Source organism: Heterodontus francisci, chromosome 17, assembly GCF_036365525.1.
Source record: "Heterodontus francisci isolate sHetFra1 chromosome 17, sHetFra1.hap1, whole genome shotgun sequence".
Taxonomy (NCBI): domain Eukaryota; kingdom Metazoa; phylum Chordata; class Chondrichthyes; order Heterodontiformes; family Heterodontidae; genus Heterodontus; species Heterodontus francisci.
In genome coordinates, this window is record NC_090387.1 from 84,787,863 (window position 1) to 84,801,778 (window position 13,916).

At 41.0% G+C, this 13,916-nt stretch overlaps 1 protein-coding gene across 1 annotated transcript in view; it reads right to left on the reverse strand.

Moving 5' to 3' along the window:
* Positions 1 to 13,916, reverse strand: part of cnot1 (CCR4-NOT transcription complex, subunit 1) — a 198,867-nt gene that overhangs the window by 105,737 nt on the left and 79,214 nt on the right. The window contains exons 10-14 of the mRNA XM_068048909.1: positions 12,704 to 12,874; positions 6,024 to 6,151; positions 3,671 to 3,911; positions 3,111 to 3,230; positions 773 to 895 (exon numbers count right to left, since the gene is read on the reverse strand). Coding sequence (XP_067905010.1) covers positions 773 to 895; positions 3,111 to 3,230; positions 3,671 to 3,911; positions 6,024 to 6,151; positions 12,704 to 12,874 — 783 coding nt within the window. The remainder of the gene's footprint in view (positions 1 to 772; positions 896 to 3,110; positions 3,231 to 3,670; positions 3,912 to 6,023; positions 6,152 to 12,703; positions 12,875 to 13,916) is intronic.

The following is a 13,916-nucleotide window of genomic DNA, read 5'->3' on the forward strand; positions in this document are numbered from 1 at the left end:
TCTTTCCTGTGCCTTGGTCTATATATATCCCTCAATCACCACCAAACAACATTATCTGGTCATTATCACATTGCTATTTTTGGGAGATTGCTGTGCATAAGTTGGTTGCTCTGTTTCCTACACTACAGCAGTGACTACAAAAGTACTTAATTGGTGAAAGTACTTTCTTTGGCAAATTTAAATTTGCAGTAAATTCCAATTGCCAACGAAAAGACGACTTGCATTTATACAGCACCTTTCAGGACTGCAGGATGTCCCAAAGCACTTTAAAGCTAACAAAGTACTTTTGAAGTGTAGTCACTGTTGTAATTTAGGGAACACAGCAGCCAATTTGCACATAGCAAGCTCCCACAAACAGCAGTGATAATGACCAGTTAATCTGTTTTTGTGATGTTGATTGAGGTTTAATCTTGGCCAGGATACCAGGGATAGTTCCTCTGCTCTTCAAAATAGTGCTATGGAGCGTTTTATGTCCACTTGAGATGGCAAACAAGCCATCGGTTTAACATCTCATTCAAAAGACAATACCTCAGAGTACAGCATTCCCTCAGTACTACACTACAGCATCAGCCTAGATGTTTGGGCTCAAGTCTCTGGAGTAGCACTTGAACCCACAACCTGACTCTGAGGCAAAGGTGCTAGCAACTGAGCCATGCTGACACTGTAGTAATATTTAATAGTACCAAACATTTCCATTTTTATAGTGTAGCCCTTCACATTGAAACATGCATTACAACATTTAGAAATAAGAAGTTTAATGTTGATACCTTACCCCATGCTCACGAATTTTATCAGTCAACCATTTATCAAGTTTGAGGTATTCTCGGCGAGATGCAAGTGCAGCAAGGTCAATAACAAAAGCAAACGGAGTACCGTTTAGCAGCATAGACAAGGCCTGTAAGGAAAAACATAAGTGCTCATACAATCAATTCATAACTTGGCTCCAAATTCAGGAGTTTGTAATTTACTCCAAGTCTCCAACTCTGTTGGGAGTTATATTGTTCCAATCACATAATTAATTACAGCATGCATATTTCCTCACTATAATAGTCTTGAAAAGGCTCCCTGATGCATCAGTGAGTAGCTAATCCAAACAGACCAGGAAGACCCCAGGCTCAATTCTCCATCAGTGATGAGTCAGTAAATCTCAGCCTGGTGCTACACTAACCTCAGTAACATTGGAATAGGGGTAGTGAGGGACAAACAATATATCAACCATAAAACTGTTCGGATCATCACTATCCCTGGCTGGAAGTGAAGGATCTGGCTTGACTCCACCATACAAAGTAGTTTCATGCCAATACTCAAAAATTACAATTTGGAAAGGTAGTAAAGGAGAGAAGATAAAAATCAAACTTCAAATATGTTTGGAAATATAAAGTCTTGTAATCTTTGCACACAATTGCTCATTGCAAGGAACTCCAGCAAGTTTAGATTTCTCTGACAGAACCTCTAACTGCTTTGCAACAGATACAACATTGTGCTGAAACTGCACTAGCTTGATTACAACTGCATCCAAGTGAAATTCCACATTAAAATTAAACTTACCTGCCCCAAGCATAGTCATCCTTATTTACTGAAGGAATATCATATATATACTATATACACATGAAAGGCTTTCAAACCAGAGAATACACTTAGAATAGTGCCAGTACAAAGTGGACTCCATACAGAAGTTTTCATCTCCATCCCAATGATATGCAATTGAGCTTAAATGTAAAATTGAGGAGAGCCGAGAGGCAGAGCCTTTCCATCCAAAGTGTCCTGTTATCTGTGAATTGTACTTTCTCCCTCAAAGGGGTTTTGATCACCCATTTAACAGCAAAAAAAAACTATTAAAAGAGAGAGTAATCTGTTTTACCGTGAGAAACTTCAGTTGCAAGACTGCGTGCACTGGTAATATCTAATCTGTATCTTGAGTTTGGAAGTTAATAGCTCAAATAATTCTGAAATTAATTTCTGTGTATGTAAACACATTGCCAATATTGTTACAACTTTGAAATGCTAGCCACTACATGCTGCACTCAAGAATTCAAATTTATTCAATCGTCACCAATTAGCCCAGCAGTGCTGCAATTAGGATTTTAGCAAACCGTAACATTTGGGGTTCCCCACAATCAATCAGCATGTTCACCCAGTGAGCAGCTGAACTATGCAGACCAAGAATACCCCTTGTTCAATCGCTAGTCTAAGCTGAGTTGGCTGATCTCAGGCAGGGTGACTGTGGAGCTCCTGGGAGAAGCACTGTTGAAAGTACACGTGTGGAGTATCAGATAGTAAGATAGAGTTCAGCTATGGTGTCCTTCACTGCCAAGATGCCTGCTGTAATTAGCCAATCCTCAGAGAGGAATAAGTATCAGTAGGATGAGGTACTGGATTGTGAATGGAGCCTGTGAAACAGTACTCCAACAAGGAGCCAACATCTGCGAGAAGGCGGCCAATAAAAATAGTACAATGGATGTATGATAATTTCATGCCATGTGCAGCTGTGCACAAAACAACCAGTTTAATTAGAGTTTTGTTCCAAAGTTGGACTTTATTGGTCAGAGCATTTGAGTTATATAATAGTAGGTACAAATAGCAAAGCTTAAGTAACGTGATGAAGAATTAAGATTCTCACTCAAAGTACTGACAGATTAAAGTATATTAGCTTAAATATGACATTTCCTGTGCATATTGGTATTATTACAACATGAGCGTCCAAGCTCTTAATCAGTTAGATTATTCAAGGCAGTGGCTCACCACCACCTTCTCAAAGGCAATTAGATAGGCAATAAATGCCAGTGACGCCAACATGCTGTGAATGAATAAAAAAGGTGCCTATATTAGAGTCTTGGGAGTCACAACTTTCAAATTAATATTCCAATTAATTTGCATAAACAAGATGGTGATGTGTTCTGATTCAAGATTTATCTACCTATGAGACACCAATACAGCCCCTTACAAACCTCCAACCCCCAAAAATTCAAAAGAACAAGCTGATGAGCAAGAAAGAGAAGCACAACAAATCTGAACTGTCTACGTTTAAGGAGCTGAAATGGGCTATGGGGCCTTGTTAGGACACACAAGCCCCCTAACGAACACTGAGCTAGCTTGTGCACAGATCTTACCTTCAAGTCTTGAGCTACATCTAGAATGCGGGAAAGCTTGGCCTGGTCATACTGCTCACCACGCATGTACCACTCTGCCATTGCGTGCATGATCAGCTGTCGGATTGAGGGAGACTGACCCTGTAAAATGTGAAAAGAAACCTCACTTACAGTATATATATGAAGCCTCTAAGTGAAAACTGAAAGACAATTTTTCCTGTTAGCAACCAGGACGTTAGGAGTTCCAATTTCACTGCAGGAACGAGGTTAAATTTGAGAGTCCCCCGAATAGCATCAGACCTCATTTCTCACCAACGCTGCAGAATGGTATGAACTGTTTAAACATGTTGCGTATTTACAACATTTGGTTATCTGCACAACACACTATTTAAAAAATTTGTACATTTAATTATGATCATAGGGAACGACTGTAACCGTCGCAATCAATGAATTTAGCAAAGACAGCATGCACATAATAAAAGACTAGCATATCATGAGTTACAATTATTCCATTTTTTTTTTAAAAGAAAAAAGCAAGCACCAAGCAATTGTTTTCCCCCAAAATCCCAATTTGAGCTTACCTGTCCGTGCCATGCATAGTGCAAGATAATGGCAGAATTCGGATGATTGCCCAGGAAAATTGGCATCAGTGTGGAAATGAGCTCATGACGCAGAGTGTGCCAGGTTGGGTTAATCTGCAGTAAGGCCAGTACCAGCATGTCCGGACAGTGCTTGATGGGGAAATTGAAGAGCTGTTTGACCTGCTCATACTGTCCCAGCTCTGAAAGACGCAGTAAGGTCTCAATGAGGTCCAGGCTTTTCCTGCATCGAGGGGATAAATTATCGAATTAGCAGCAGACAATATGAATGTGCAGATCAGCACCATGTTCAGGCTCAACAGTAGTTTCTCAGCTACGGAATGCACCAAACACAAAATCCTTTACAGGAAGCAAATACGTATACATGCTCGAAACAAGACTTTTCGTCCCCGCCTGCACCCCACCCAGTAAGTGCATAGTATGCACCTGAAGCTATTAGAGCATTTAGGAAGTAAACGGTTAACTGTTATCACTTCAATAATGTATAAAAGAACAATGAAGCTTCCTGATCCTGGGTGGTTTGCAATGCTTTTCTAACAGATAAGGATTTTCATACCCTTGTCTGGTTAAAGGGGAGGCAGAAAATACTCTCCCGCAAAAACTTTACAAAAACACAAACAGCAGCAACAGCAAGTTTAAAACCTCAACTCCTGGGCTCAATAGCCTTTTTTGTTTCTCCTACTTTTGAACAAGCTATCTAAATATCTTAAAAGCAAAATACTACGGATGCCGGAAATCTGAAATAAAAACAAGAAATGCTGGAACCACTCAGCAGGTCTGGCAGCATCTGTGAAAAGAGAAGCAGAGTTAACGTTTCGGGTCAGTGACCCTTCTTCGGAACTGACAAATATTAGAAAAGTTACAGGTTATAAGCTAGTGAGGTGGGGGTGGGACATGAGATAACAAAGGAGAAGGTGTAGATTGGACAAGGCCACATAGCTGACCAAAAGGTCATGCAGCAAAGGTAAACAATATGTTAATGGTGTGTTGAAAGACAAAGCATTAGTACAGATTAGGTGTTAACGGACTGAATATTGAACAGCAGCAATTGCAAACCTGAAAAAAAATATTTGTCAGTTCCAAAGAAGGGTCACTGACCCGAAACGTTAACTCTGCTTCTCTTTTCACAGATGCTGCCAGACCTGCTGAGTGGTTCCAGCATTTCTTGTTTTTATATCTAAATATCTTATTTGGCTTCCACTTAAAAACTCTGGAAAAAATGGAGCTTCAAGCAAAAGTTTTAATAAATGCAGTGCTCTCCCAGAGCATACTCATTATGGAGCAGCCTAGAAATAAGTATGTGAACATAGTACTCCAGAATCAGCTTCAACACCAACTTCAGTTTTAAATAGGTTAACTACTGTTACTGAATAATGAATGAATATCCCCAGGCAGTCTCGTGGCCCCATTTGTTCTCATCAGCACCATAAAAAAAAAAATCACAGAAATTACAGCATTCAGCCCATGGCTCCTGTCCCGATACCTGAGCTTCAACTGAAGATGCCTAGCCTAAAGCCATTTCCCTGCCCTTTCCAACACCTTTTTTCACACTCTTCCTTGTCAAGTAATTGTCCAATTATTTTTATAAATTCTGTCTCAATTGCCACGTATGACTCCCAACCAAAAAAAATGTCCATCATTCTTCTGGTCATAATTCTGCCTATCTCTCCATCACCAAACAAACATTCATTATTCATCCCCCTTAATCTTCTTTGTCCCAGGGCAAAAAGACCCAATTGTTAAGCCTTTCTTTGTAACCAAAATCTCTCATTCTAGCAGATATCTATGGTACCCTTTTGTCCTTGGCTCGAAATATCCTTTCAATTGTACCAGGAGTCCAGAATTGCAAGCAACACTCCAAATGATCTCAGCAATGCCTCCTGCAAATTTAGCATCACTTCCTTGATTTCATATTTAATGCCCAAGAATCAAAGACTTTCTTTGAAACACATCAATTTTGATTAATGCCAAAATGGGCAGCTGGGAAAACAAACATAGATCCAATATTTTCCTCTATTAAATGAAAAATGAATGAATCAAACAGAAAAGGGAAATATTGCAGTGTAAACTCAATCAATTCCACTTTTCCAAAAGTTACTACAGTGTCAGCAGTGAAGTTCAAACACTAAAAAACAAGTAATTAACTTCAGTGTAAAATTACATCTGCTCCAAAAATTGTTGCAGGGCACAATTTTATAGGAAATGCCCCACCCCTCAGGGTCACATTTGTCCTTTCCAAATGATCGCTGACTTTCATAACAAGGACTAAACTTTTGTAGTCCTATGCAGCATCTCTTTTGTGGGCGCACAACTTCCAGGGGAATTTCATACTCACCATGTAGCAATTTCCCGATTATCATCCTCTGGTGGGGCTTTCAAGATGTCTGTCACCACAGTATGACATGGATAGTCAGCAAAACAGAAGATATCTGGATTCATTAATGAATGCTGAATAAAGGAAAGCTGAGAAACAAAAATGAGACCAGTTTAGCATTTAGATATCCCTCTAAACCAAGCTCACCTCACTTAAGTTTTTAAACAAAGCTTTTATAACACACGAACCCATTATAAGGTTGGCTGTGCTTTCAAACATGACACACACATCGTGTACTGCACTCTTTACTTGAGGCAGTATGAACTGCTCTCCAAGCATTCACAGGTTTCAAAGCTGAATTTTCATCCCCTTCCCAATTTCCCACTTCCTCCATACAAACAATTAATATTAATAGATGTAGTACTCGAAAAATTAACTGGACTGAAGGTTGATAAATCCCCTGGTCCAGATGAGCTATATCCCAGAATGTTGAAGGAGGTGGCTGTAGAGATAATGGATGCATTGGTGGCTATCCTTCAAAATTCTACAGATTCTGGGAAGGTTCCTGCAGGCTGGAAAGTAGCAAATGTAACCCCACTATTTAAGAAATGAGGGAGAGAGAAAACAGGGAACCACAGACCTGTTAGTTTGACGTCAGTAATAAGGAAAATAATAGAATTTATTATAAAAGGAAGTGACACTAAACACTTAGAAAATATGATTGGGCAGAGTCAACATAGATTTTTGAGAGGGAAATCATGTTTGACAAAACTGTTGGAGTTGTTTTTGAGGACGTTACTTGTAGCATAGATAAATGAGAACCAGTTGATGTGGTATATTTGGATTTTCAAAAGGCTTCAAATAAGGTCCCACACAGGAGGTTAGTAAACAAAAATACAGCACATGGCTTTGGGAGTAATATGCTGGTATGGATTGAGAATTGGTTAACAGACAGAAAACAGAGTGTCGAAATAAATGGGTCATTCTTAGGACGGCAGGCTGTTACTAGTGGGGTACCGCAAGGATCAGTGCTGGGGCCACAGCTGTTCACAATCTATATAAATGATTTGGATGTGGTGACCAAATGCAATATTTCCAAATTTGCACACAAAATTAAGTGTGAATGTAAGTTGCGAGAAGGATGCAAGGAGGCTTCAAGGGGATTTGGGCAGGCTAAGTGAATGGGCAAGATCATGGCAGATGGAATATAATGTGAATAAGTGTGAAGTTATCCATTTTGGTATAAAAACAGAAAGACAGAATATTTCCTAAATGGTAAGAGGTTGGGAAGTGTTGATGTCCAAAAGGACTTGGATGTTCTTGATCATGAATCACTAAAAGCTAGCACGCAGGTGCAGCAAGCAATTAGAAAGGCAAATGGTATGTTGGCTTTCATCGCAAGGGGTTTTGAGTACAGGAGTAAATTGTCTGGAGCCATGGTGAGACTGCACCTGGACTATTGTGTACAGTTTTGGTCTCCTTATCAAAGGAAGGATATACTTGCCATAGAGGGAGTGCAACGGAGGCTCACCAGACTAAATCTTGGGATGGCTGGACAATCTTATGAGGACAGACTGAGGAATCTGGGCTTGTATTCTCTAAGTTTTGAAGAATGAGAGGTGATCTCATTGAAACTTACAAAATTCTTACAGGATGGATGTTTCCCCTGGCTGGTGAGTCTAGAACGACAGGACATTGTCTCAGAATGAAGGGTAGGCCATTTAAGACTGTAATGAGGAGGAATTTCTTCAATCAGAGGGGGGCGAATCTATGGAATTCTTTACCCAGAGGGCTGTGGAAGCTCAAATCATCGAGCATGTTCAAGAGAGAAATCGATAAGATATCTGAATGCTAATGACATCAAGAGATGGGAATAGTGCAGGAAAGCGACGTTGAGGTAGATGACTGGCGGAGCAGGCACGATGGGCCGAATGGCCTACTCCTGCTCCTATGTTCCTAATTACAGGAAGGCTACATGATTACAGCATTACACTCCTGTAGCCCAGAATGGTTGCCTGATGCTTTCTACCATCTCTTCCTCAATAAATATCTATCCCGAATTTATATTATCTAAATACTACTTGCTGACTTACTCAACACCTTCTACCCTTTTCAACCTTACAGGCCTACACTGTAACATTGGCTTCTCAAAATCAGAGCTAGAATTTAGTAGCGAGTAGTCCTTAGAAGCTTACCAATGCTTGCGCTTTAAACAAGCATTTAAGAACATGTCACCCTCTGCCATGTGACCAGCCAAATGGAGGCACATGACGGTGATGTCGCACCCTCTGAGCAAGAATCTGAACTTAGTGGGGCACCACAGAGCACAATTAAATATGTATGTGAAGGTTTGAAAATACAAAACTGCTTCTTACACAAGTCAAATTTGGAGACTGTACCTCTGATGCACTTGTTCTTTAAAATCAGTTATCAGATTTCCAAATCAACAGAATGAAGTGAAAAAAAATCTGATTTCCTAGTTGATTTTCTGAAGAGAGTCATATTTTTAAAAAACAAACGTGAAATGCAAAATCATTGGTCAGTGTTGAAAACAAATTTTTGCTTTTTTCAGATTTGTGACTAACATGACTCTTTTGAAGTTGTTGTGCTGCAGCGCAATCCTTCAATTTTCTTAATATAAAAGCAAAATACTGCGGATGCTGGAAATCTGAAATAAAAAGAAGAAATGCTGGAACCACTCAGCAGGTCTGGCAGCATCTGTGGAAAGAGAAGCAGAGTTAACGTTTCGGGTCAGTGACCCTTCTTCGGACCCGAAATGTTAACTCTGCTTCTCTTTCCACAGATGCTGCCAGGCCTGCTGAGTGGTTCCAGCATTTCTTGTTTTCCTTCAATTTTCTTTCCTCCTGCCCCAATAATTTTGCCACCAGAAATACTCAGTAAGCAAGTTAAACTGTTCTACCCGAGAATGAATAGCACAAATTTAAATAGAAATGTGTCTGAGTAAAATTATATCAAATGAACATCGCTGTGCTGCTGGAATGTCATTGACGCAATTAAAACTTCCACTGATGTGCAAAAATGTTTTGCATCTTTAAGCAGCTTTTAAACAGAACAGCTTAAACACCAGAATCAGACTTAAACCTGGACTCGGCATCAAAAAAGGATATTTTGAAGACCACAATCAGATTAAAATTTAAGCTCACCATCAACTTTCCATTGCGTATCCAACCAATACTGAATAATTTCTGACCCATCCCTATTCGCAATAGGAGTTCACAACCATGTTTCAGTTTTCATAAGTTCTGCCAGTAACTGCTGATCATGACACCCTGATTAACTGAACACATTTTCCTACCTAAAACCAATACAATAAATCTCAAAGAAACAGAAGACAATGAAATACATTGAAAGATTGCTCCTTACAGTTTTAAATCCTAGGCTGTTAGAGGGAAAGGGGCAGCGGGGTACGAAGGAGGAGCAGGGCGATCAGGGAGCGGGACGAGGATTAGGATCAGTCACAATTCCCCGCTTGATCCCCATAGCCCTGCAAGTTTATTTCCTTCAGTGCCCATCCAATTTCCTTTTCAAATAATTGATTGTTTCCACTTCCAGTATCCTCATGGGCAGAGTGTTCCAGGTCATTACCAATTGCTGTGCAAAAAGTTATTCCTCACATTCCCCCTGCATCTCTTGCCCAAAACCTTCAACCTGTGTCCCCTAGTCCTTGTACCATCAGCTTATTGCAATAGTTTTTCCTTGTCTAACTTATCCAAGGCTGTCAATCTTGTGAACCTCTATCAAATCTCCCCTCAATCTCCTTTGCTCAAAGGAGAACAATCCCAGCTTTTCCAGCCTAACCTTGTAACTAAAATCCCCCATCCCTGGGAGCATTCTGGTAAGTCTTCTCTGCACCCTCGCAAGGACCCTCACAGCCTTCCTGAAGTGTGGTGACCAGAACTGGATGCAATAATCTATTTGGGGCCAATGCAGAGCTTTATAAAGGTTCAGCATAACGTCCCTGCTTTTGTATGCGATAATTTATGAAGCACAAAATCCCATTATGCTTTGCTAACCATACACTCAATATATCCTGCCACTTTCAAAGATTGATGCACATGCACCCCCAGGTCCCTCTGTGCCTGCACAATCTTTAGAACTCTGCCATTAAGTCTATATTGCCTCATCCCATCCCACTGTCAAAATGCATCACCTCAGACTTGCCTGTATTAAATTCCATCTGCCACTTGTCTGCCCATCCTGCTAGCCCATCTATGTCCTGTTGCAGGCAGTTCTTATCATCCTCACTGTTTGCCACTCCTTCAAGTTTGGTATCATCGAAAAAGTTTGATATTTTACTCTGTATTCCAAGATCGAAGTCACTTACACATAGCAAAAAATGCAGTGGTCCTAGCACTGAGCCTTGGGAGAACACCAAAAAGATAACAAGTGACCATTCCAATGAGGTAATGTCTACAGATACAAAAGCCTACAGTACCTCAGCACATTTACAGAACAAATAAAGATCCTCTCCCTCACCTGCTCCCTTTCATAATAAAAGGTACTTTGTGTTAACATAAAGAGCTGTCTTGGTCACATTTGTGCAAATTTCAACAACTGTCTAAGAATGGTTGTAAAAATAGCTGCAAATCAGGAGGTGGAAGGAAGAGAGGAACTTGGTGAAATTATAATCACCAGGGAAGTGGTACTGACCAAACTGATGGAGCTGCGGGCTGACAAGTCCCCGGGTCCTGATGGACTTCATCCTAGGGTCTTAAAAGAAGTGGCTACTGAGGTAGGAGATGCATTGGTGTTAATTTTTCAAAATTCACTAGATTCTGGAAAGGATCCATCAGACTGGAAAATAGCAAATATAACCTCTCTATTCAAGAAGTGGGGGTGGGGGAGGCAGAAAACAGGTAACTATAGGTCAGTTAGCCTGACATCTGTCATGGGAAATGTATTAGAATCGATCATTAAGGAGGCTACAGCTGGGCACTTAGAAAAACTCAAGGTAATTGGGAATAATCAGCATGGCTTTGTGAAAGAGAGATCATGTTTAACCAATTTATTGGAGTTCTTTGAAGGAGTAACGTGCTGTGGATAAATGGGAGTCCATTTAAGTACTGTACTTGGATTTCCAGAAGGCATTTGACAAGGGACCACATAAAAAGTTATTGCGCAAAGTAGGAGCTCATGGTGTAGTGGGTAACTTATTAGCATGTATAGAAGATTGGCTGGCTGGCAGAAAACAGAGTATGCATAAATGGGTCCTTTTCTGATAGGCAGGATTTGATGAGTGGAGTCCCGCAGGGGCGTGTGCTAAAAGCCTACTTGGATGTACAATTTAAACCCGACCCAGGCCCGACCCGATCAAATCTAACCCGAATCTGAACCGGGTTAGAGTCCTTTGGTTTTTTCCCATGCCCGACCCGACTACCGGAAATTAATGATGCTTACTCTTACTCTCCTTTCCCTCCCTGGCCAAAAGGCAGCACTGCCACTGTGTCCAACCCGGCCCGACCTGACCTGAGCCCGAATGCCGGACCCAGAAGAGCAACCCTACCCCGACACATGTTGTCTGGTACCGTCGGGTTCGGGTCGCCATGCTCTAGTCTGTGCTGGGGCCTCAACGTTTTCCAACTTATATCAATGACTTAGATGAGGGGAGCGATGGCATGGTAGCTAAACTTGCAGATGACACAAAGATAGGTAGGAAAGTATGTTGTGAAGAGGACATAAGGAGGCTGCAGAGGGATATTGATCGATTAAGTGAGTGGGCAAAAATCTGGCAGATGGACTATAATGTGGGAAAATGTGAAACTGTTCACTTTGGCAAGAATAATAAAAAAAAGCAGAGTATTACATAAACAGAGAACGATTGCAGAGCTCCAAGGTGTAGAGGATCTAGGTGTTCCAGTGCACGAGTCACAAAAAGTTAGTATGCAGGTACAGCAAGAAATAAAGAAGGCTAATGGAATGCTATTCTTCATTATGAGAGGAATTGAAAATAAAAGTAAGGACGTTATGCTTCAGTTATACAGGGCATTGGTGAGACCAAATCTCGAATACTGTGTACAGTTTTGGTCTCCTTATTTAAGGAAGGATGTGAATGCTTTGGAGACAGTTCAGAGGAGTTTTATTAGATTGATACCTGGAATGAGTGGGCTGTCTTATGAGGAAAGGTTGGACAGACTGGGCTTATTTTCACTGGAGATTAGAAGAGTGAGGGGAGACTTGATTGAAGTATATAAGATCCTGAATGGTCTTGACACGGTGCATGTGGAAGGGATGCTTCCTCTTGTGGGGGAGTCCAGAACTAGGGGTCACGGTTTTAAAATTAGGGGTCATCTTTTTAGGATAGAGGCGAGGAGAAATTTTTTTTCTCTCAGGGGGTTGTGCGACTTTGGAACTCTCTGCCTCAGAAGTTGGTGGAGGCAGGGTCATTGAATAATTTTAAGGTGGGGGTAGATAGATTCTTGTTAGGCAAGAGAATCAAAAGTTATCAGGGGTAGATGGGAGTGTGGCATTCCGGTCACAAATAGATCAGCCATGATCTTACTGAATGGCGGAGCAAGCTAGAGGAGCCACATGGCCCACTTCTAATCCTAATTCGTATGTCCGTGACAATGAGTCGCACAGCTCACCAACTGGCCGAGAAAACAAGCAAAAGCCCAAGTGTTGACAATAAATTCTTTTAAATGCTCATCAGTAAATTGCATTCACTTAATTGGTGACTATACCTGTCCTTCTGCATGTTTCCAAGGCCTGTAGATAAGATCGACAGGAAAGACTTCAATTCCCATCCCCTTTTGGATTCCGTACACTGCTATTTGCAGGCCTTTACTGTCACGAAGGATGAATCCTGGGTGATCCAGTTCATAAGTCACCTCCTTAAAATTCAGGTTTGGATTCTGAAAACAAAAAAAAAGTCCTGATTTTGTCCACAAACACAATGTAGTTAACTGCATCTTAGAGTCATAGAGTCATACAGCACAGAAACAGGCCCTTTGGCCCATCGTGTCTGTGCCAGCCATCAAGCACCTATCTATTTGAATCCCATTTTCCAGCACTTAGCCCGTAGCCTTGTATGCTTAGTGCTCATCTAAATACTTCTTAAATGTTGAGGGTTCCTGCCTCTACCACCTCTTCAGGCAGTGCGTTCCAGATTCCAACCACCCTGAGTGAAAAAAGATTTCCTCAAATCCCCTCTAAACCTCTTGCACCTTACCTTAAATCTATGCCCCCTGGATATTGACCCCTCCGCTAAGGGAAAAAGTTTCTTCCTATCTAACCTATTAATGCCCCTCATAATTTTGTATGCTTTCTCCAATGTAATGGATAGCATGCTTCACTTCAGGTGCAAGTGAAAGTCTGATTGTTTTTCAAGGGAAGCCATTTAGATTTTCTAGCACCAAAAGGTTGGGTACCACAAGACTACTACCTTTCTTTGCTCCATGAACTGAATATTGCCAGGTCTTGTTGGTCCACTTTTAAATTAAAACAGAACGAGCACTTGCCCAATGGTTTTTCCTAGCTTGTGCAGCTCCAGTCAACCTTCAGACTAATATCAGTCGAGTTACACAGAAAACTAAACTGTCCCAGGTAAAATATGATCCTCCTTACCCCATAAGCTATATCCGTGGAGTCAACAAATTATTTTACATACCATCTTTAACGTAATAAAACATCTCAAGGCATTTCACAGGAGCATAAAACTAAGCATGACACCCAGCCACATTAGGAGATATTAGGTTAGATGAAAAAAAACTTGGGTGAAGAGGTAGGTTTCAAGTGTCTTGAAAGAGGAAACTGAGGTAGAGAGGCAGAGAGGTGTAGGAAGGGAATTCCAGAGCTTGGGGCCTAAGCAACTGAAGACACGGCCACCAATGGTGGAGCAATTAAAATCAGGGATGCTGAAGAAGCCAGAATTCCATAAGCACAGATAACTGAGTG